A 22,616-nucleotide genomic window follows, 5' to 3' on the forward strand; every position below is an offset into this window, starting at 1 on the left:
GGATTCAAAATTGGTGTAATTTACCCTTCCTTAGGGACACCTGTAAATTACACAATACAATTTCCCTCCTACTGCACAATATAATTTCCCTCTCACTGACATGTAATTTGAAACATTCTTGTACATTGCCTTTAAATTTGGCATGCTGCACCACTAATAAATATCATACAAGACTAAAGTAATTTCAAGTACACTACATGTAATAAAATACTGTTTGTAAAATATTAACTCTACACAAAGACTAGCAAGGTAAAGGCCATACTACTTACATCATACCACTACACCACTAATGCATTTTGTACCTCCCTTGGTAGATTTTTGTTCAAATATGTTTACTAGCATAGTGATCAAACTATCCTGTTTACCACTATTTAGGATTCCTAAAACAACAAGAAAAGTGTACACTATTTTTCCACTTCACTTTGAAATGTATTGTGAAAGAACACTAGAGTAAGACCTCCTTTCTGTGTGACTACTCCTGAAATAAAAGTCTGTGATAATTTAAAAAGCTCAGTAATTTAAAACCGGAAATTTAAAAGCAAAATAACAACAAAAACCCCAATCAAACAAAAAACAAAAACAAAAGCAAAAACAAAAAAAACCAAAACACCTCACTCTCAAATCAAGAAAATCAACTGCTTCCCAACCAGCAGGTTTCAACTCTTCACTATCCAACCATTTCAGGATTTAGGACACATGATAGCTTACACCGTGACTCAAAGTGACAAGATGAAAAGTGATGGAGAGAGCAGAAAAAAAATCCAAGGAAAATATGAGCTTTTAAAAATTTTTTGGAAATTCTCTACTGACCTTACTTGGATGGGAAATTAAGTGTTTAACACTATTCACTAAACATTGAAATTCTACAAGAATAGGTGTCCAGAGTCCCTATTTCATATCTTCATATCTTAAATAATATCTGAACACAACATAGTTGTGACAAATAATGTCTACACATTATTTTCAAAATTTACTTTTATAAAAAACATCTAATAATCAGAAAAGTCATGCCACAAACATAAAAGTTGCCCCAGGGGAGTTCCCCCCCAAATATAACAAAGACAATGCAGTTATAGGGTTTTGCTGCTTAGCAGTCACTTTTCAGGTTTTTTCCAAGTTTTGCCACATATTTACCAGAAGATAATGTTCTATTTGAAGAAAACAGTCATTTTGATATTTTATTTTGCTTTGCCTATTAAAGTGCCAAAGACATTGGACATCCTTAGATAAACAACAGCAGTTCAGAACTAATCTCATCAGATCCACAGACCAACTTGTCACCATCATTTAAAGAGGCACCAACTCTCCACCTTTTCACTCAGATGAAGTCTGGACAAAGTTTTTCTCATCTTCAAGTGCAGACTGCATCAGGTCCTATGCAATACATGCAATATCTAACAGAATGTTACAGATTTTCTTTTTTGTCACAGGGTGTTTCTCTAACCTGCAAATACAACAGCTGTGCAGTCTGTCATATGGGAAAATGCATCTCATATTTCTCACTCTTGAGAGTCCAAATACTTTCCTCAAACATTCAGTTAAAATATTTTCTTATTTTTCTTAATGCTTTAATTAGAATCTCTATCACTGGACATAGAAGTACAACAGTAGAGGGGAGTTCTAGCTGTGCTAGCATAGAGCTCTATGTCCAAAATCCAGTGGACAACTATTTGACTGAGATGTGTGATATGAAAATGAGGAATTTTTTAGTAAAGAAGACGGAAAAAAAAAATTTAGTCGACCTTTTACTCACATAAGAATTTATGTTAATAGCACTTACCGAACTAATATTCTGTTGATTTTTCTTTACTCTTTCAATCTCTGGAGTATCTTTTACAGCTGTGCCAGCTCCTACTTCCTTCTTATAAAACACCTTCATTTCCCCGAAAGAAAAGATAATTATGAGACTGTTAGCAATGCAAATACTAGTTCTCATAAAAAGGCTGGGCAATTTTCCAAGTTCCAAACTGGTCAGACTATAAATCTTTCTAAGAAAGCAAATACTTTAATTTTTCATAAATAAGACTATCAATAACTACGATAACATTGTTTGTTTTCAACTGTAACCCAGATAATATATTCTCATCCTTTAAAATGACCTCAATATTTTTAAGTGTTTGGAATGACATATTTATATTTGGAAAAAAACTTAACATTTATATAATAACCTATAAAGTTTTACAAGTGTAACTTTATGCTTGAGTAATTCATTCATTTCAGTGTAATTGAAGGTGGATGTACATGGAGGATTTGATTTGGTTGCTGTAGTCTTCAGATCTTAAAATACTGTGAGAAGTGAACAGACACTATTATTTCTAAGTAAACAAACTAGAAAATTGAAATATTCATGGAAAAATGACCATAACAAGCAGAGCTACAATCCAAGTCATGCAATTTTTAACTCCTAGGTTCAAGCCAGAAAGCTGAGGACTGTATCTATAAACAAAACTCATTTCTTCAAAGATACACATGCAGTTTATACAATTCTCTCTATTTCAATTGTTTCAGTAAAGGATAAACACAATCATTTGAAGTTACAGAGACAGTAAATAACTGCTCCACATACTCCAAGCATGGTTACAATTTAAATAACCATGAAGCACCAGTTCTTGATGCAAAACTCTTAAGTTTTATTTGATTTTCAGTATTTGGTGTCACAGCTGTTGCCACTCCAGTAAGCATTTCCAGTCAGTTAGTGTAAAAAACCAAGTCTGATCTTGGAGTTAATAAAATTGATAAACATTAATAAATTTAATCCTTATTATTTAGTATTTCTACCCATCTTAAATCAAAATTTATTTAAGTTTTCATATCAACAAACCTTGAATAATAAAACAACATTCTTGATTAATTCCTCCTACTTCACTGAAGTCCTCTACAGCCTGGGGTGAATACCACTGCCAAATATTCTAGAGAAAAGTGAATGTCTGCAACTATTTTTTTTAATATTCAGAAAACCTTTAACGATCTAGAATTTTGTTCTACCATGTGATAACCGAGATAATTTAGGAGTAAGAACTTGAAAATTCTTCTGCACCATGTCAGTTAGAAAGATTTATATTGTGGACTGAACGACAATATACTTTTCTCCTCTACCAAGGAAGGATTGGTAAAATATGTTGGAGACAGGAATTTTTCTATGAAAGAGATGACTGTGAAGTAAATATCCTTTTATAAATCATCTGCCAAATGAGCTAGTGAGCTAAAAGCAGCAATGATCTTATCTGCTGAGCTAGTTGTTATTTTTTGTCCCTTAAGGCAGAAAAATACTTGAGACAAAATTCAAAAAACAGAAGAATGTTAGGGGTCACTGTTTTTTTATCTAGTTGGGCTGCTTCCAGCTGTATCTTCATTCAGTAATAATTTACCTTTATCATCTAAACTGCACAGAAGGATGAAAGATTAAAACATAGAGAAAGAAGAAGAAAGGTCATTCAATCACTGCTGTAAACTGCTTTCCTACATTTGGAAGACCCAGCTCACAAACAGAAACAGGACAATCACTAAAGAAAGCAAATACAAATACCTCAAAGATTTTAAATCTTAATATCTAGAACACTAACAAAAAGAATAATTGTCAGCCTTGAAAGCTCAGACTGGCCTACAGGGCTCAGATGTATCAAGGTTGTTAAGATGTCAAGGCTGAATGAAGTGGTGATACCTATCTTAACTAAGCCTGCTACCTGTTAGTGAGTCCACACTGCCACAGTCACTGACCTATCTGAGCACTTCATCAAAAGCTATGCAAGGCTGGAGCAGGGAGGACAGCAGAGCACAGGGGCCAGCTTGCATCCCTCTGCTCCAGGGAGTTTCAGCCACCAGTGACAGGAGAAATGGTGATAACCACATCACCCTATGCTGCAGAGCACCAGTCAGAACCAGGAGCCAACAGATGACAGGAAGCAAAACCAAGCCAGTCAAGAGCTCCATCTAGAAAGATGCAGCTTTCAGCTGTCCTCATTCAAAGGAAGTAAAAGGGCAGGTGATGGCCAGAGATGCTATAGGAGTGACCACAGCCTGGAGCAGGCTCAGAGAGGTATCTCCTCTGCTCACCCCACAGGCTCTTACTCCCCCACAGAAGTCTCAGCTGTACAGGGGAGCTGCAGGCAAACACCTCTGGCAGAAACTAACTGAGTCCACTCCGTCACTTCTGAGAGCTGGAGAAGCTGAGGATATCTCTAAGCTAAAGAACATCTGTGTCAGGTAATACTAAAAATATTTAAGTATCTTATATTCCTTTCTCTCAAATCATTGGCTTTATTAGTATTATTTAGTCTGCCATAAAAATCAGCCACTGACTGGCCTTTTGTTCTGGAGGTTAGATTTACTCCTCTTCTCTGTTATATTACAAGCAAAGGTAGAATTACAAACAGCAGCATTAATGGGCCCAAAAAGGAAGTGGAACTTGATACATCCCAAACCAGGCAATTTTATAAATCTAAGCTCATAATTTATATTTAGGGATAAACTGAAACTTAAATCCAGCATAAAATTTTAAAATATACCCAGAATAATATAAAATCATTATATATATATATTTATGAAATCTGATCTGTCCTAATTTTATACCCCAATCTTATTGCTCAGTACATATGATAGGAAACAGATGAAAAATCTTGTATGTATAGTACGAAGCCTTAGATTTGGGTTTTTTTCCCTTTTAAATACAGTACTTCCTGGGGCTTGATGGAAAAAGAAAAAAAAAATCTTCATTTAAAAATAACCGTGGCTTGGCAAGGTGGTATAAGTGGTTTAGAAATTCAAAATAACAGTGTCGCACCTAGAAAAGCAGGGTATTATTTTTACTGAAAGAAATGAGTAATACAGTCTTTGCCAGGAAAATTATGCAAATGGTTCAAAGGACTTCTACTCATAAGTTTCCTATTTTATGCTGTGACACAAGAGAGCCTATTCAAACTAAAAAATATCTGAAAAGTTACAAGCAAAGACAGAAGCACTATTACTCACTGAACTGATATTCTTCTGAGTACTTCTTATCCTCTCCATCTCAGGAGTGTCTGGGACAGCAGAATAGTTACAGAGCATCTTCTCTGCTTCATCTTTGTACATTTTCTGAAAAAATAATTTTTTTACATGTCTATGTCTTTTGGGCTCAGGATACCCAAACTGCACAAAAGATGCTTACTGATGATGAGCCTCCTGATCCCTGTCCAGTATTTACTTAAACCTCTCTTCTCCATGATATGTTGTCTGCCCCCCACACTAAAATATATATATAATATATCCTCATATGTAACATCTTCATACATAAAGCATCTTCATATATATTTTCCCCTCACTGTCAGAATGTATGTAATGTAACATTACATTAGTAATTAGGTAATGTGAAAAGAACTACAGGTAGATGTAAATAATTAAATTCCATTTACATGGTGTAACAGGCATAAATATAAAAAATAATCAGGCAGTTAAGACATTTTACTACATGTAAATTGACTTATATGGCTATGAAAGCCTCTACAGAGCTAGAGAAGAAGTATTTTGAGCAGCGTATGTCAAACGGTCATTGTTACACAGAATTAAAACATTCAGCTTTTGACTACATCTTGCTATTTCTGAAGCCCTTTTGACTCACTGTATTGCTGGAATATATGGACCAACTTGCATCCCTTTTCCTACAATTTCAGTCCCCAGATCCTTTTTATGTTCTTTCTGAAGAAAAAATTAAGGTTAAAAAAAAGCCCCATAACTAATACTACAACTCTCTGCACATGCTGTCTTCAAAACTATTCTCATAGTGCTGGTCACACTATAAAACTAAATTCTTCCATTTCTTCAATATAATAATTTTATTGTGCACTGCTTGCTTTTTTTAGCTTAAGAATGTTCAAGAGGATTTTATGGTTTTGACATCTCATTGTGTTTTACTTTCAAAATAATCTTAAAGTAATTAATTCTGTACTCACCTGGCTGACAATTTCAGAAGCTTTTTTGGCTCGTTGTATATCAAGGGTATCTGTACTCACTTCCATTCCCTTTCCTTTAATTTCATTCTCCAAGTCTTTCTTGTATTCTTTCTGAAAAGGATAGCATTGGAAATACTCACAACTGACAGCCAAATTCTAAATTTTTTCCTAATTTGATCTGTGCAATTTTAATGATCAGCATTCATAAATCATAAATGATTTAACAGTACTAGTTTTGTAGAACCTATCCATGCAATGCCTACACTCTAATACAGTTATGGGTTAAAAAACTCTTTTAGAAAAGACTGTTCACTTCAAATCCCATGTAGCTTTTCACATCTACCTGTCTCTACAGTTTTGGCAGCCACAGTCAGACACGTGAGAATTTCTCCCTCCGCTGTGCTTTGCAAGACGGAGGTCATAACTCTTTAGCATCTCTCTAACTCTGTTTATCATTAGGCCCTACCTAAATAAGTGGCTATTTAGACCTAAAAGGAGCAGGGCTCACAGTGACCAAACACACCCCAGGCCAGGCAAGGCTCATGCACAACCTGCAAAAGGTCATAGGAAGATCTAAGTTCTGGGAAGTCTTAACTTTTCCCCCTTACACTGATTTTGCAACTGTTTGACTCTTTGCAGCTCAATGGATTAGCTGTTTAGTGAAATCTGTGTTTTCAGTACTGCCTAGATTGGTCACTACTTGGAATTCTCAATCACAATAATTTGTTGCATTCAGTCAAATGGAAAGCTTGCCCCAGGTACTGACCATGCTTGCAATTTCAGAGGCTTTCTTGGCTCGCCTTATCTCAGGTGTATCTGGACCAACTTCCATGCCTTTCCCTTTAATTTCAGTCTCCAAGTCTTTCTTGTATTGCCTCTGTGAAGATAGAATTTATACATGACATTCAGAAAATCCAGAGAGTTACAAGTTGATTTTTTTCCACAAGACACTCAAATTTAGGATTTAGTCAACCAAAACTTCCAAGAGTCACAGTTCTCAAGACTCTTGGTAAGCTGTTGTCAGAAATAATACATAAAAAACTACAGCAGGAAAACTTTTAGAAGATATTCAATGAATATACAAGCCTCTATCAATGAATTTTTAATGTGGCAGAGGGTGGGAGGAAATCAGCCCATGCAGTCTGCTACAGTGATCCTCTAAAGTAAAGGGGAAGTTTAGCTCTGCAGAACATGGTGCAATAAGTTGGTCCTTGGTGCCAGTCTAATTGAAACACATTTTACTTTTAAGAAAATATTTTATTTATGACAAGACTGGATGTTTGAAATGTAATATCATACAGAATTGCTTCCACTGAACTTCCAGATCAGGAAGTTGTAATTTATTCATTTAATAGGTCCTTCCTGAACCATAGCCATTAGGCAAGTGACAGTCCTCACCCGTGATTGCTGCTTTTTCCTCACAACATAAATTATAAATAACCAATAACCTGAAAACAAAATTAATATTTCATCTTCAGCTTATCCAAGCAAGGATATGCTCCCTGTTCATCAGCAAATTATATTAAAAATAATATGGAAATATTGTATGCAATAGTTGTAAGTTTTTTTAATAAAAAAATACTCTCAGCCAGTGCTATTTCTACTACTATAATAATAATCTTTTTTTCTATTCTAGTTCATCTCTGCCTGTGGGAAACTCTTCTTTTTCAAAGTAAATACACATAATACATAGAATTTTTAAATGCCCCTTACTTTTCTTGTTTGTTAATTATTTTTAAGTTGTACATTAGTTAGAAAAAGAAGGAATATACATTTGTACTGAATTCAATGGTTTGATCACTTACAAAAACATGAGCAAAAAAATTTTTGATCTTCCATCTCTGTCTCATTCTGATGTGGAAATAAATGTGATAAAACAACTCTCTACTTCACAAACCACATTTTTTTGCAAGAATTGTAAATTAACCCATAGAAATACATTATCCCTCAATTCCTCTCTGCTAAAGGTGGGATGGCAAATGTTTCCTCTAAGCTTCATACTGCTTAAACACCAAGGAAAAGATAATCCCAGGAGTTACAGCTATATATTCCTGCACTTCTCTACAGTGGTCAAATTGGCCCTATCCATGCCACTCTCTGTTTTTTATGGATATGTATATATATGTGTGTGTGTATGAATAAACATATATATATATATATATATAATAAATACAAAATTAGTATCAAATTTATTTACATATAAATTCTGAAGTGATTCCCCAAAGACATAACTTGCAGCATGAGCTTTGCCTTCCCTCTTCCCTCCCTACACCATCCAGCCCCACTGTTGTTCCCCAGAGACAGCCCTGGATGTCTGGAAGACCACCCGAACTCATGAGCTGGTAAAGCCTGAGCAGAGCACAGCTCTAAATGCTGGATCTACTGACCCCACTGACAATCTCCAATGACCTTTTACCTGCCTGGAAATCTGAATTATCTGTCCTGTGTAACTTTTTTTTATCCAGAGCTTTACTATATTTTTCAAGCAAAACAGAAATAGCCTTAGTTTCAATACCACATATTTCACTGCAGACTATGTAAAAAAAAAAAAAAATAGGAATCTTTTGAGTTTAACATAAAGTGAACCTTCTGTGACAATAATAACCTTGACTAGAATAACATACCTCATTTAGTATCTGAGCCGCATTTTTCACTCTAATCAAATCTGGTGTATCTTCAAACACTGTCATTCCTTTTCCTTTCATCCCTTCTTCCAAATCTTTCCGATACTCTTTCTAAGGATTAAAAAAAAAAAAAAGTGAGAGATTTCACCACTTCTTATTTTGTGCAAGATCTTGAAAAGAAATGACACTTATTAAACATCTGAAGAGTCTCTTTGAAATTTCTATGAAATATGAATTAGTTGAAGTACAGATTCCAGACTTAAAATAGAATTGGAAATTGTGAAATCAAAAGGAACAATGTTGAAAATACAAAAAGATTTTAATGTTGTCTGATGTGGTTAGATAGGGAAAGCCGATCGGAAGATCTCGCGATGTACGGGAAGATAGGGCCCCTCTTTCTCCAAAGTTCTATAACCCATAATATCACGGTGATGACGGAATCATAACTCGGTCATATAAAACCTTGCACACCAGAAATAAACGCTCTTCACCGTCCACCACATTGGTGTTCGTAAGTGATTAGCCCGACAGGCCTGTAAGTTTAGCCGTTGTTTCACTCATGAACCAGGTCGCTACGCCTCATCTGAGGCAACAGTTGTCATCTATTTTTTTGTGCTCTTGAAAACCAGGTGTGTCCTATACAGCACTAGCACACTGTTTAGGGGCCTTGTCTGTCTCTGGACAGATATTTTAACTGCAGTAGCATTTTCTTTCTGCAGGCCAGTATATACTGTGCTGAAGTTTTTACCTCAGTTCCATTAAAGGCATCCAAATCAGGATGGATTCCCTAAACACCATACTAGGACCTGTTAAAACAACCTCTTGATAAATTAAAATGTAGAAGCAATATTCCTACCATATCGCTCCTGTGCCTCCTAGACACTGCACTGGCATAACCTATCAGCATTCAGCAACTGCAGCCTCCAGAGTACTCAAATGTTCAGAATAAAATTCAAAGCACACTAGAAGGTGCCCATGGACATTTGGTTCTTTTTACTCTTCCCAGCTCATAGAGAGCTGATGTAAGCCTATTGAAGTCCAAGTTTTGTAAGAATTTTTAATTACTCTTCGTATCTCCAGATGAGGGTTAGGCTTTTTTAAGTAAAGAAATTAGAAGAATATTGCACAAAATATTTATCAGATGGATTTACATAGACATGAATTAATACTCTTAATTACATATTAAATTTCATAAGCAGCAGTGAGTACCTTTATCTCCATATAAGCTCTTTATTTAAATAAAAGGCACCAGATATTTTTAAAGATGCTTCTCTTGATCATCAGAAGTATGTCCTACAACAAGCAGGAAACAATTTCTCCTAATTTAGAACTATTTAACTCAGAACAATTAATTCAGCTATCTCTTCTGAAGGAGTTGTAAATGTGGTCCCAAAGAAAAAAGTTTGTATTGCTACAAAATGTGAAATATTTGCAGAATTCTCTACAGTGGGAAATCAACAGAATAAGCTGAAATACAGCTGACATTTGGGTGAAAAAAAAAAGTGATTGAACAATTAATTGATTTTTAACTCCAGGTTTTTCTTCTTGTTTCATGCAGTATCTATTCAAAGTTTATTATGAAACTTTATGGAAAAACATTGAGCTACATCCTTGAGTGAAGAAATACATATTTTTTATGAATCATGAAAGATAATAATTAATTTTACCGAGGTAATCTTTGGGTTTAAAATACTTTCCTTGAATGTGGATATAAAATTGTTGGAAATTCATGGAGTAATGCATTAACAGAAATACCATTTTCGTCTTCTCATTTTCCTCCCCTTTGACTTACAGGCATGGTTTATTCCCTAAATAAGAAGGCATAAAAAATTGAGGAGGCCTGAATTAGAGAACATCTTAATGCATATAGCACTAAGGAGGGAGCTACATCAAAATTTCAGAGATGAGCATGTAGAGCACATGATATAACTATGCACACAGTTCCCACTTCTGCGGGCATTCAATGAGCAGCAAGATTAACTGAATGAAATGACAGTATGATTTGCGTTTTTCCCTAGTGAGAAGGCATATATGAGATGTAGCACAGAATGCCACTGAATAAAATAGACCTAGCTTGAGACTTGCCTACCTGACAGTCAAGTTTATCAGAATAAATTATTTATTAGAGGATGAATAAATAATAAAGGAATATCTGAAAATCTTTTTTTTTCTTTGACCATATGAGACCTAGCATAGACTGGAATAAGTTGCATAAAGAACATGGAAAGGAACAAAGTTCAAGGGTTTTTAATTGGCAAAAAAAATCTATTCATAATACCAAAAATATAAACAAGGTATTGTTGGCTCCCAGATTCAAAGGCAGGATATCTAGCAGCTCTGCTCTGCTCTTCTCTTCTAGCAGTTCTAGTTCTTCTAAACTGGATCAAATAGTAACCAGAATCCATAGAGTCAAACCTAACATGAAAGCAGTTTTAAATAGTAATATAAAAATACTAGAGATAGAAGGATTGTCAGTTATGGGAAAAAAAAAATCATTTTTAGTAACACATACAACAGAAGAACATTTCACAAATCCTAAGGAAACAGTAAGCACACAGAAAACCTGTACCTTGTAACAAAACGGACTTAAAGCAGTTAGTTATCACAGCTCTTACAAAATCTTGTTTTTCTTTATTTTTATCCATAACATGTATGATAGATAATTATTTTAATTAAGTTAGTTATAAGTGACTCTACGCAGTTCAAGGCATCTGTATAACCACAACAGGTTACCATAAATGTGAAATAATTACTCAAAGGGAAAAACTGCCATCTGGACACCAATGGAAATCCTTCCTTCCACCCCTTTATCTATCTGAAAAGAAAAGTAATAGTCTGGTTCAGGTGTGCTGAGCTTTATAATTTCCTTACTACAGGACTATTCAGAATACAAAATGATGTGAAGTAATTTTTACTTATGAAGTGACTTAAATGTAGCCACCAAGAAAATTTTAAGTTATTGGGCACTCAACAGCTTGTAGTGATGCTGCTTATTGCTCATTTACAACATAACAACAGAAAAAACAAATAAAATCCCTTTACCTCTTTCAGAAGATTAGTGACTTGTTTTATATGCAAAAACTCTGGGGTCTTGTCTAAATCCAATGAAGGTCTTCCCTTGATCCCTTCTTCAAAATCTCTGCGGTACATTTTCTATCGTAGCAAAACACACAATTAGTGGTACATATACACATGCATATGCAATTCCAAGCATATTTCAGAAGAGACATTGTAAATAGACCCAGAAATGAGCCCTGCCATAAATTAGATTTCACACTAATAAGCAACTTCATTACACATTTCATTATCTAGTTTATTTATACAAACAGATACAATCTAGACAAAAATATGTGTACAATATGTCCAAAGAGAATGCTGAACCTGATCTATGAAAGAAGCAGTTTGCTTGGGAGAGAAAAGAGAAGACAAATGGCACACAAGGTTAAAACTCATTAAAGTTCCTACCAAGAGGCTGAGATCATCTGTTTTCCATGACACAGCAAAACTAACAGAACCAAACTGCAGCATGGGGACACAGGCGCATCCATCTCACTCAGGATGGATGGTAACGCGCTGGACTAGATGGTCTGGGAAGTCACAAAATCTTCATAATTTCAAGTTTTTTATATAAAAAAATTAGAAAAGCATGGCCTAATATAGGACAGCCAGTGCTGTGCTGGAACCTGGGAACAGACCTTCCTCCTTGGTGAGTTTCCCAGGCTGGAAAGGCAGGAGGATGTTTCAGTTAAATCATGGGGTTGGACTGGGTTTTGTGGCTTCACTTGCTCCCACATGAGAACCACCCCTTCCTAAAGATGAAGTTCAAGTGAGAACTTAAAAAGTTATTAATCTCTGATCTAGATGACCTCTTGAGCTTCTTCTCAATTAAATGATGTGTGTGCACTCTTAGTACCAATGGCCTTTTGAGAAAAAAAGCAAATTCACAGGAAGAATTGAGCTAGAGAATAGCAGAGATAACTACTCAGTATAATTCTACCATATCCACAATTTACTCTCTGCTTCATACATTTTCTTAATCTGAGTAAAAGATGTCTGTTAGCTTCTCTGTTGATCTAAATTTTACTTGTTCAAAAAGTACATTTTTACTTACCTCACTTTGCATCTTTTGAGCCTCCTTTGAAACCTGATACATTGGTGTATCCACGAACTCCAGCATTGATCTGCCTTTAGATTTTTCATAATTTTCTTTGTACTTGACCTATGAAAATTAAGATAAAGTCTGTTAACAGCTGAAAGAATATGAGATCTGATTGCTTGCCTTGGAAACAAACAAATCCTGTCTTAGCCCTACTCCTTAGATGTTTTGATTTGGAAGACTTCTCCCAAACTTAACCTGCTGGGGAAATACGGCATTTGGATAAGGTAATATTTGTTTAAGTAATTTATTCCTTTTCTACACAGTTCAGACCTAGAAACTGTGAACTTTGAAGACAACAGGAATAAGGAACATCAATCACAATCCTTAAAACAATTGCATGGGTTTGGCCAAATGACCTATGTCTGAACAGTTGGCAGCTTTTTAATAGCATCCCTTGCTATGTTTCCATAAAACACATTTACTGTAACAATAACAAAATCTGTTTCACAGCCAGGCCCCACAGGTCTTTTTTTTCAGGCTCAGAAACACCACTCTCAAATGCACTTTTGTTTGTACCTATGGGAGGGAGAGGGGAAGGACAACTACAGCTTTGGTAGGGTCCAGTCCTGCACCAACATTCCCCTCACATCTACCAGGGACCATGACCTTAGAGCTGGCAGCAAAATCACAGTGAAGGACACAGGGTTAAGAGATCAACTCACTCCTTTATGCTAACTCACAAAGGAAATACACTTTGTTTGGAAACCTGGAGAAGCTTTCTGAACTCATTCATTCACACTCTTTTGATCAAGACTGGCAAGCACATTACTTTTCTCCATCAGTCAGTGTGGGGCGTGATGGAATAGTCTACACAAGCCCTAAAGGAAAGTAAACAGCTACAAATCAAAATATTACATTTATAGTGAGTAATGTAATTTAAATTTCTGTATCTCTTCAAAAATAGTGATGTCTGATTATATCTCTTTCCCTGTCAGGCTTCTGCATTAGGCTTCAGTCCTGCAAAAATACTCTCCTCTCTCCTCATGGAGTACTTCTGATTGAATATGCACTGTACATCACTGAAATCTATCATGTGTTTTTGTGCATGATTTAACCACTGTTAAAATGCTGCATTTTTCTCTTTTCAAGATGTGTTTGTTTGTGGTTGTGTATACCTGACTTTGAAGCACTGCATTTTCTGTGAGATAGATTTGTTCTGCAGTGTCTGGGCTGAAATCACAGAAACACTTGCTTTGCTTAAATGATTTCTTATATTCATACTGAAACAAAAAAACTTCCAATAATGTTTTCACAGACAAAATCCAGAAGGTTTTGGAATTTAAATACCGTTTAAAGTAACTATGAAAGAAAAAGCATAGAAGAAACCTTATTTTAGTCCTACTAACTGGGGAGTTCTGTCAAATGCAAATTTAAAATGTTGTGATGAAATTTTATAAAAAAAAGAATATGATAAAAAAATATTTTGTACATTCCTAGAGAAAATGGATGTCCTGTTAATCTAAAAGTCAGATGTTTCTGTGTTCCATAGAAAATAAACATTATTATTTCCACTTGAAGTGCAAAAGAACACATATGATGGTCTGGGTTTGCCTCCTAGTGGAAAGAACTGTAAATGTCACACAACAAAATCACTTCAGTAGTGGAAACAAATGAAAATTACCTCCATCTACAGATTCTGATCTCATACTTTTACTCCATTCCTCAGCTAATGAAAGAAATTTTTTTTTAAAATTCTATAAAATCAAATTAGCTAAACTCGTAACTTTTTGCTACATTAAGCTAAACTACAAGCACCAGATTTGGTCTCTTATGTTATATTTATTCACCCTGCTCATTACAATGAAATATATCTAAAAGTTCCCGCTTTTTTAGACTGCACTGCATTAGTATCACAAAGTCTCCACCATAGGAACATATTTGAAATGTGAAAAACATTAAACTAGCTGTTCTACATATATCAAAGTGTCAAATTTTGTGTCCCATAGTTCATACCAGAATTACATATATATCTGTCATGGTTTAACCACAGCCAGCAACTAAGCCCCAAACAAATGCTCACACAATTTACCCCATGGGGTATAAATACTAATAATACTAATAATACTAATACTAATAATAATAATAATAATAAACAGTAATAAAAGGAAAATAACAAAAAGAGAGAGAAATAAAGCTCAAGGAAAAAAAAACAAAACAAAACAAAAAAACAAGAGATGTAAATGAAAAAGTCTATCAATGCTCAGCCTCTCCCTGAGAAGGATCCCCTGGCCAACTTGCCCCTATTTTATATACTGAGAATGACACTATATGGTGTGGGATATCCCTTTGGCCAGTTTGGGTCAGCTGTCTTGGCTGTGTCCTCTCCCAGCTCCTCAGGCACCACCAGCCACCCCAAGGGCTGAAAAGTTCCTGACTTAGTGTAAGCACTGCTCAGCCACAACTAAACCATCAGTGTGCTATCAACATTGTTTTCATCCTAAATCAAAAACACAGCACTGTACCAGCTACTAGGAAGAAAATTACCTCCATCCTAAGTGAAACCAGGAAATACTCCATAAAGGGAGAATTCCACCTTGTAATTTTATTCCTCATCAAAATAACAAAACCAGGATGAGTTTAACCTGTCAAAATCAGTTTATTTATGTCCAAAGATGCCCATCAAGCTTTCCTCTTAACTGCTGGAATTTATCCCCATGGAAGTTGACATGTATAACAGCCTGGCCGTGATATTACAGTATAAGTAATTCATAAACCTGCACACACTTCTACACTCTAAATCAGTAAGCAAACCCATTCATTCAATCAACAATATTAGTTTATGAGTTTAATTAGCCATAGAGGTTTCTATCTGTCACACTGGTGCAGGTGTAGCTATGTAGAAGATAATGAGAAACAAAGTTCAATGGAGAAAGGTATACTGCAGGGAAACCTGGGCAATTTTCAAGCAGCTCTGTGTTTCAGAAGGAAAAAAAAAACCAAACAAACCAACAAAAAGAAAAAAACAAACAAAAAAAATTACCATAAGACTACTCTTTCAAAATCAGTTGACACAGGTAAGTCAGGAAGACCATTTTATACAATGGTGGTGGATTACAAAACAGATTTGGTATGAGCTGTGGAGAGACAAGGAGAACACAAGGAATGTACTGGAAAAGGAGGGAGAAAGGCAAAAGAGTAAACCGTGTTTAAATAAAAACAATTACATGGGGAGGTCAGATCTGAGAAGGACTGTGAAAATGGGATTTTTTTAAAAGACAGATATTTAGTGGAGAGCTTAGGGATTGGCACAGCATCTCTCTTGTTGTACCAAATAAAAATATCCACCAGGATCTGGACAGTACAAAAATCAAAGGCTTAGTATTTACCAAGTCCTCAGATGAGCACATGAACATTATGAATCAATCCCTCCAGGAAAAAGGAAAGAAATACATTTTGCAAGACATAATCTGCCTTAAGGAAAAGTCCAAGTTTCTATATCCTTAGAGCTAAGATGATAAACTGATGAAGTCCATTCTGAGGGTGCTCATTTAATCAGCAAAAAGACTGCCAATCTTACCATACACTAGAAGGAAACTAGATTCAGACCAAAACATGCATGAAGAATGAAGGAAGAAAAACATTCCAACTCATTTATTACTCAAAAAAAGGGGATAGTCAGTGTTAGCTTCACAGGAGGAGTGATACACACAAAAGTCAAGTTAGATAGATTATTTTGATTATTTTAGATATAAGCAGGCACTGACACAAAAGATGACCCAGTGTGCTCCTACTCATTAGAGTTAATTGTCTATGAAACACTCAAATCCTGCCAACCGTGGGGCAGCCTTCCTTCCCAACACCACCCACTCATGCCTCTCCACAGAAGTTCTGCAGGCCAGCTGTATTTTCTGGAGTGAAGATGATAAATGCAGCTAACCAGCCTACAGCATAGTGCTCTTGGAGTGGGAAAGAACCTGCATCATGGCACAGGAGCCAGGAGTTTCCTAGCTCTTCCTTCCTATTTTAATCCCTATCACGATCATAGATCAGACCACCAGCCCCATCAAGAGGCATGAATGAAACATGTGCCTATTATCTGACCCAGTGTAGGAAGACTCAGTTAGGAGGGGAAAAAAGTTTAGCCAGAGAAGCCCAAAAGTAAGCTAACACTCCAGAGGCTGTTCATGAAAAAAGTCCAAATATTAAACTAGCATAATGGTCACTTCTGTACAGAGACTTGCAGATGAAAGCAAGACCTTAGACAAAATGAGATTTTCAAGGAAAAAAGCATTTTAGGTCTTAGAACACAGAAAAAAACAGACAATGTTTCAGATATATGAGAAGAAACACTCAACATCAGAAGTCTGTGTGATTCTTCCACAGTATATATTATCTGTTCTAATAACTGAAGTATGTCTTCATAAAAAAACATTTTTCTTCACTACACCTCTCATCTACGGCAGTTACAGCACTATTGCCCACTACATATGAGAGCAAAAATGTATTTCCTATGTTAGTAGTATAATGTAGTACATTCCTTAATAGTTTTATTTTTCAGGTCATTCTTAAAAAGGCAACTTACATCACTCTGTGTTTTGCTGATATTTAAAGCATGGTTTAAATGCAGCAGGTTTGGTAGATCAGATGCTGGATCATGCAGGCTTTCTAAATCTTTCTTGTAGTTCACCTGGAAAGAGAATTAAGGTTATGCAAACTAAAGATTAATAAAATAATTCACAGCTCTGTATTACAGTGTGACTGTTCAGAAAGGGAAAACATTTAAGTGCTTGCCTGAACAATCTCTCACAGCCACTAGATGGTGGTCATCTACTATCATTTCAAAGAAAATGAAACACTATAGGACTCATTCTACTAAGTACTTAAGAACTACCCAAACTTTTCCTCCAAAAAAGGACAAACACAACAAAATCACACCTTGTATGACTTTTCAGACTAGAATTAATTTTCTTCTTTTTTCTTCTCCCCTCCCTTCCCACTCCCCACTTAAATCAAGAGTATGTTCCTCAATACTTTGGTTCTATTCATTTTAAACACCTTTAATTCTTATTCTTTTTCCCCTGCTTCAGGAATTACACCATCCAATTTAAAAGTTTCATATACAGGAGTTAAAAGGAAGTGCTCCTGGATATTTTATCCAACACAGACTGCTTGCAGTAAATATAAGTAACATGGTGACCCTAAGGCAAAAGATAATCACTTAATGAAGCAGCAGAAAGTAACTCCCCATCAGCCTCCAGTAGGATTTTCCATTCTTCTGAGACATGTATGCCCAACTTTACAGGGAAAAGACTAGCTACCTTACCTATCTGGGATGAGAGATCTTTTACACTAATACCTTTAGTCACCTCCACATATGTATCATGTTCTTCACTTCAATTTGCCCATTTCTTACAATATTAACTGCTTCAACTAATTTTGTACTACACATTTAGATTTTGGAAATAATTACATAATCTTCTGTATTCTTCCCAGAGCCAATCTTTCCTGTACTCATTGCATGGTACTTCACACTTCAGAAATGCTGGACTACAAAATGAAGGCTTCTCTTTTGACTATCTGGATCACAGCCACAAAGAAGAGATCACATTTTTAGCATTAGACAGACTTTAAAATATATCATCCCAAGGGCATTATCACTCGATAAAGATGTTTTCTCCAGTCTGGCTCCAGCAGCAAACACCCATTGCTGAACTTAGTGACTGCTGTATTTTGGATTACCATTGAGAAGATCAAATAGAAGAATGAAGTCTAAAACACAGACATCCAGACCTGATCTGCTCATGTAACCTCCTTTTTTTAACCAATGGTTATTGGAGAGAGGGTAGGACTTTGCTCTTCTAAAGACAGGCACCTCTAACAGGTGAGAAGAATTGACCTCTAGACCTCTTTTATTTCTTGCCTGAATAAAAAGGGACCAAGTAGAAGGCAATTAGCTCAGAGTAAGAGGTCATACCTTTCGACACAGAAAATTAAGCTAAATGAATCTCATCTAAAATGGTTATGAAAATCTCTTCAGGCCCTTTGTCAGAAGCAGAGGAAGAAATGGATAACATGCTGTACCTGCTACACACTGTATAGGAGAGGCTGTAGCTCAGAGGAATGCATAACATTAAAAAAGAAATTCAACTTGTGAATCTACAAATGTTAGGTTATTCAGGATTTAAATGCATGTAAGTGTAAATGCATGTAAAATACAAAGCCAATTAACTTACATCACTTGCCAAGGTGGATGCAATCTGTGCTTGCTTGAAGGAAGCACTGTCAAGAGGATTGTACTGGTGACTCTTCATTTCCTTGCTGAACTTCTCTTTGTATTTTACCTTTCACCAGAACAAACATGTCTAACATTAACTTGCAGCACTTAAAAAAGACAGAGAATTCAGACTACAAAGAAGCTTATTAAATGCAATTACTTTATTCATAAATCTTTAAACAAAGTTTAAAGAAGCTCAGTTTATCCACACCTGTGACAGTCTGGTGTTGGTTTCCAATTAAGTTTTATGTATCTGAATTTTACTAAAAATTTTAAGATTGTCATATGTGATTACTGGTGCTGAAGGATTTATAAAAAGAAAACAGAAACAAAATCATATTACTCACATGAGTAATCAAATAAAATAGAACTGTTTGACTAGCAATAATAACCAATTCACTGATAGCAATAATAACCAATTCACTGAGAATCATTCAATTCATAATTAACATCAAAATTGTGGTTTTTAACAAAAAAAAAAATAATTCTAAGGTGAATAAAATATAACAATTGTAAAACAAATTACTTGTAAATCTGAAAACCACTTGAAAATGGGAAGTCAGAATCGAACTTCCCACCACCAGCTCCACCTGCCATTCCTACTATGCTAGACTGCCACCAGAACCGCCAGGTCTATTTTTAATTCTGCCAGAAATTTCCCATGAGACACTGAGGAATCCCTCTGTAGTTCAATCCTTCCTTGGGGATAATGCCCACCTCATTACAGAGCTAGAAAGCATAATTAAATTACTTCCTGCCATCACTTTCACCATATTTTCTTGTCGTTCAAAAGAAAAAAGGGGTAATGACAATACATGTAAGAGGAAATAAGCAATACTTAAATATGGAGACAATGGCATTAAAAGTAAATAAATCACAACAATTCCAGAAAACATGCTGAATTCAGAATCTGAAAATATGAAATGGAACGAATAGTTTATCTCCCTCCTTTGCTCCCTTTGTGAGTGTTCATCAAACATCTGGAGACTCTGCACACATGTCTGTTTCTTTCCAACAGCTGGGCATAATGGAGAATAAAGTTCAGTCTGAATTATGCTGCTTTCATGAATGTTAGGCAGACACCTGATATCTGAGCCTATGCAACATCCATTATAATTTACCACGCTCTGCACTAAATAAATACATGGATTTTTCCCTACTCCTTTTTTCTCTATTCCCACATGAATGTCTGATAAAGTGGTTAAGCCACCTCAAACAATCTTCAATATTTTTTTTCTCAGCCTTCGTTGTGGGAAGATTTTTTTTTTCCTTTTCAGTTCTTCTTTGCCTCAAAAGACCCTCAACATGATTTAGCTTACACAACCTCATTATCTTTAGCCACGATGACCATGACTTCATTAATCAGGATAACAAGAAACCAAAACTAAGCCACACAAACAGGAACTAGCCATATATGTTTAAGCACTACATTATTATTATTCCAGCAGTTAGGTTAATTTTTCTAAGTAAGGAAATCCTAAAACATTGTTACTTTTAAAGAAAAACTTTATCTGAACACATGATGAACTTCATAATCTTTCACACTAACAGTAGAAGAGAGTATCTATTGCCTTCTGGTAGATTCATCTGGTTTATATTGTTTGATATTTGCCTTGGCATTGGATCAAGTGCAAAAGCATATAACTGAATACAAAGGCAAATCCATGCTCCGTATGAGCAGTGAAGGAATAAATCAGAGGGCTTTTCTCTCTTAAAAGGTGTATCCAAAACCTGCCTTCTAATGAAAATCAGGCAGTGCTGTAATATGTCATTCAAAAAGCCAGAATGACAGCAGGGTGAGCAAAACTATCTATTACTCCTTTATCCACATCACAACACCACCAAGTATTTAGACTTTAAATATCCAACTTCAGGCTGCCTTCTCCTGGCCAACAAATGGTCACAAACAGTACACACAAACCGAATGCACAACATGGCACTTGAAATTCTTGTTAAGTGGGAAAGCATTGGTGCCAAAAGGACCTCTCCTCACAACTGGTTTGCCATCTTCCAGCTGCAGCCATTTCATGCCACCATTTAAAAGTTTTTTTAGCAATACATTTCAACGTAGAGATTCCAGTAATAGATCCTCACTAGTGTCACTTGGGATCACATTGCTGCCACTGAAGGACAGAAGGGGGACCGGTGAACCCAACTTTGACAGGGCCCTGTGTCCTGATCCCGATGCGAAGGAGGGACCCAAAATTAAGGGAGCCCCCCAAGCAGTGACTGTAAACTGGTTGCAGCAGGGCTGTCTCAGCTCCAGGCCCTGCTGTCTCCCCTGGCTGCTCAGCTCACTGCCTTTGCTCCCCTCCCCACTGCATGCGCTGCTCTGGGGCAAAGCGGAGCACACACAGCAATATCAGACGACCCTGGCAGTGTCTCCAGAGCACTTCCAGCAGTCATTTAACTGACCTGTCATAGGGGATTTGTTGCATTGAAAGCTACATAGATGTACACTTTCTCTTTTATCAACATTTTTCTGGTTCTTTCTCCCCCTGAAAGGAAGCGTGGGGTGGGAGAGTGTGAAGAAAGAAGAGCAAACCCATGGATGAGTCACGGTGAAGGAAAGCACACAGTATTCATCATCCTTTTGAACAGGGTGAATGCAGTTTAAAGAGAAGAAATATGCCTGAGACAAAGACTTCTGAATAAAAACAAGGAAGAAAAATACCTCATACTATTTCTAAACCATCTGAAGGGGGAAGGTCTCAGCAAGGCGATAATGTGGTGGAAGAGCAAACAAGTGGGAGTAGAATTGACAGTTGTTAGTGGACACTTATCTACAAATTTCATCATTAACCAAGAGTTTTACTTTAATGAGGGCTTAAAAGGACGGTTACTTATTTACCATCTTCATTAAAGTCTTACTTTGTATATTTTTTTAGAGATTATATAGTGTATAGGGTTAATTTAAAAGAAATGCATGGAGGTTGCTCTCTAAAGACTACTTAAGAAAGAGCAGACTCCGCAGGCTTTTAACACAACAACATCCCTGAAAAACCAAACTGGAATTAAATAAGGCCTGGATAAACAAACTTCTCATCGGCCTTGCACAAAACCTATAAAAGTCAGAATTGCAGGTGGACAGAGCAGTGTCTTTTGAAGCTTAGCAGCAACATTCCTAAATCAAATCTGTAGTTCAAAGCTGTTCACACAGGGAGTGTTCAGTTTCAGAAGTGGATGACATCACCCACTGTTCAGATTTACAAAGAAACTACAAAAATTGAATCATTCAGCCAGTGTGATCCCATGATAAAGCAGACACTTGCAGCTAAAGCATTTCCTCATGACCATATGAAAACATCTTAAAAAGAGGAAAAAACCTGTCAGAGCACATATATATTGAAGGAAATGTAGCATAAACAAAGAGCAAAATTGAAGCATATATTGCTAAAAGCACTAGCAGGGCTTAAAGCAAAGAAAGACTGAGAAAATCCTAGGCTCTTCGGGTTGTTGCTGAAAATCTCAGAGAAGGTGCAATTTGAAAAACATTCTACCTCTAACAGTTTTATCCCTAAAACAATAAGCGCCAGATTCAGCAACAAATATGAATATCCAAAATTATTTATTTAAAAACCAATTACTGAACACCATAAGAGGAATACCTCATATCAGCAGCTCTTTGAAACAGCTAATAAAATGCATTTAAAAACATAAAGAGGGCATGAACAAGAGCTTGTCTTAATAAA

General features: G+C 36.0%; 1 protein-coding gene across 8 annotated transcripts in view; it reads right to left on the reverse strand.

The window, feature by feature from the left end:
- NEBL (nebulette) overlaps positions 1 to 22,616 on the reverse strand; it is a 249,713-nt gene that overhangs the window by 40,069 nt on the left and 187,028 nt on the right. For 6 of the 8 annotated variants that reach the window (XM_088052370.1, XM_088052360.1, XM_088052367.1 and 3 more), the window contains 9 exons: positions 18,884 to 18,991; positions 17,233 to 17,337; positions 12,663 to 12,770; positions 11,594 to 11,704; positions 8,552 to 8,662; positions 6,694 to 6,804; positions 5,928 to 6,038; positions 4,969 to 5,073; positions 1,781 to 1,873 (listed from right to left, as the gene is read on the reverse strand). The exons of the other annotated variants lie outside the window; for them this stretch is intronic. In XM_088052370.1, the coding sequence (XP_087908496.1) occupies positions 1,781 to 1,873; positions 4,969 to 5,073; positions 5,928 to 6,038; positions 6,694 to 6,804; positions 8,552 to 8,662; positions 11,594 to 11,704; positions 12,663 to 12,770; positions 17,233 to 17,337; positions 18,884 to 18,991 (963 nt within the window). The remainder of the gene's footprint in view (positions 1 to 1,780; positions 1,874 to 4,968; positions 5,074 to 5,927; positions 6,039 to 6,693; positions 6,805 to 8,551; positions 8,663 to 11,593; positions 11,705 to 12,662; positions 12,771 to 17,232; positions 17,338 to 18,883; positions 18,992 to 22,616) is intronic. 8 annotated transcript variants of the gene reach the window in all.

The sequence above is a fragment of the Pseudopodoces humilis genome, chromosome 1, assembly GCF_049639895.1.
Source record: "Pseudopodoces humilis isolate 2021_Gansu_Grassland_sample_001 chromosome 1, ASM4963989v1, whole genome shotgun sequence".
NCBI classification, from domain to species: Eukaryota; Metazoa; Chordata; class Aves; order Passeriformes; family Paridae; genus Pseudopodoces; species Pseudopodoces humilis.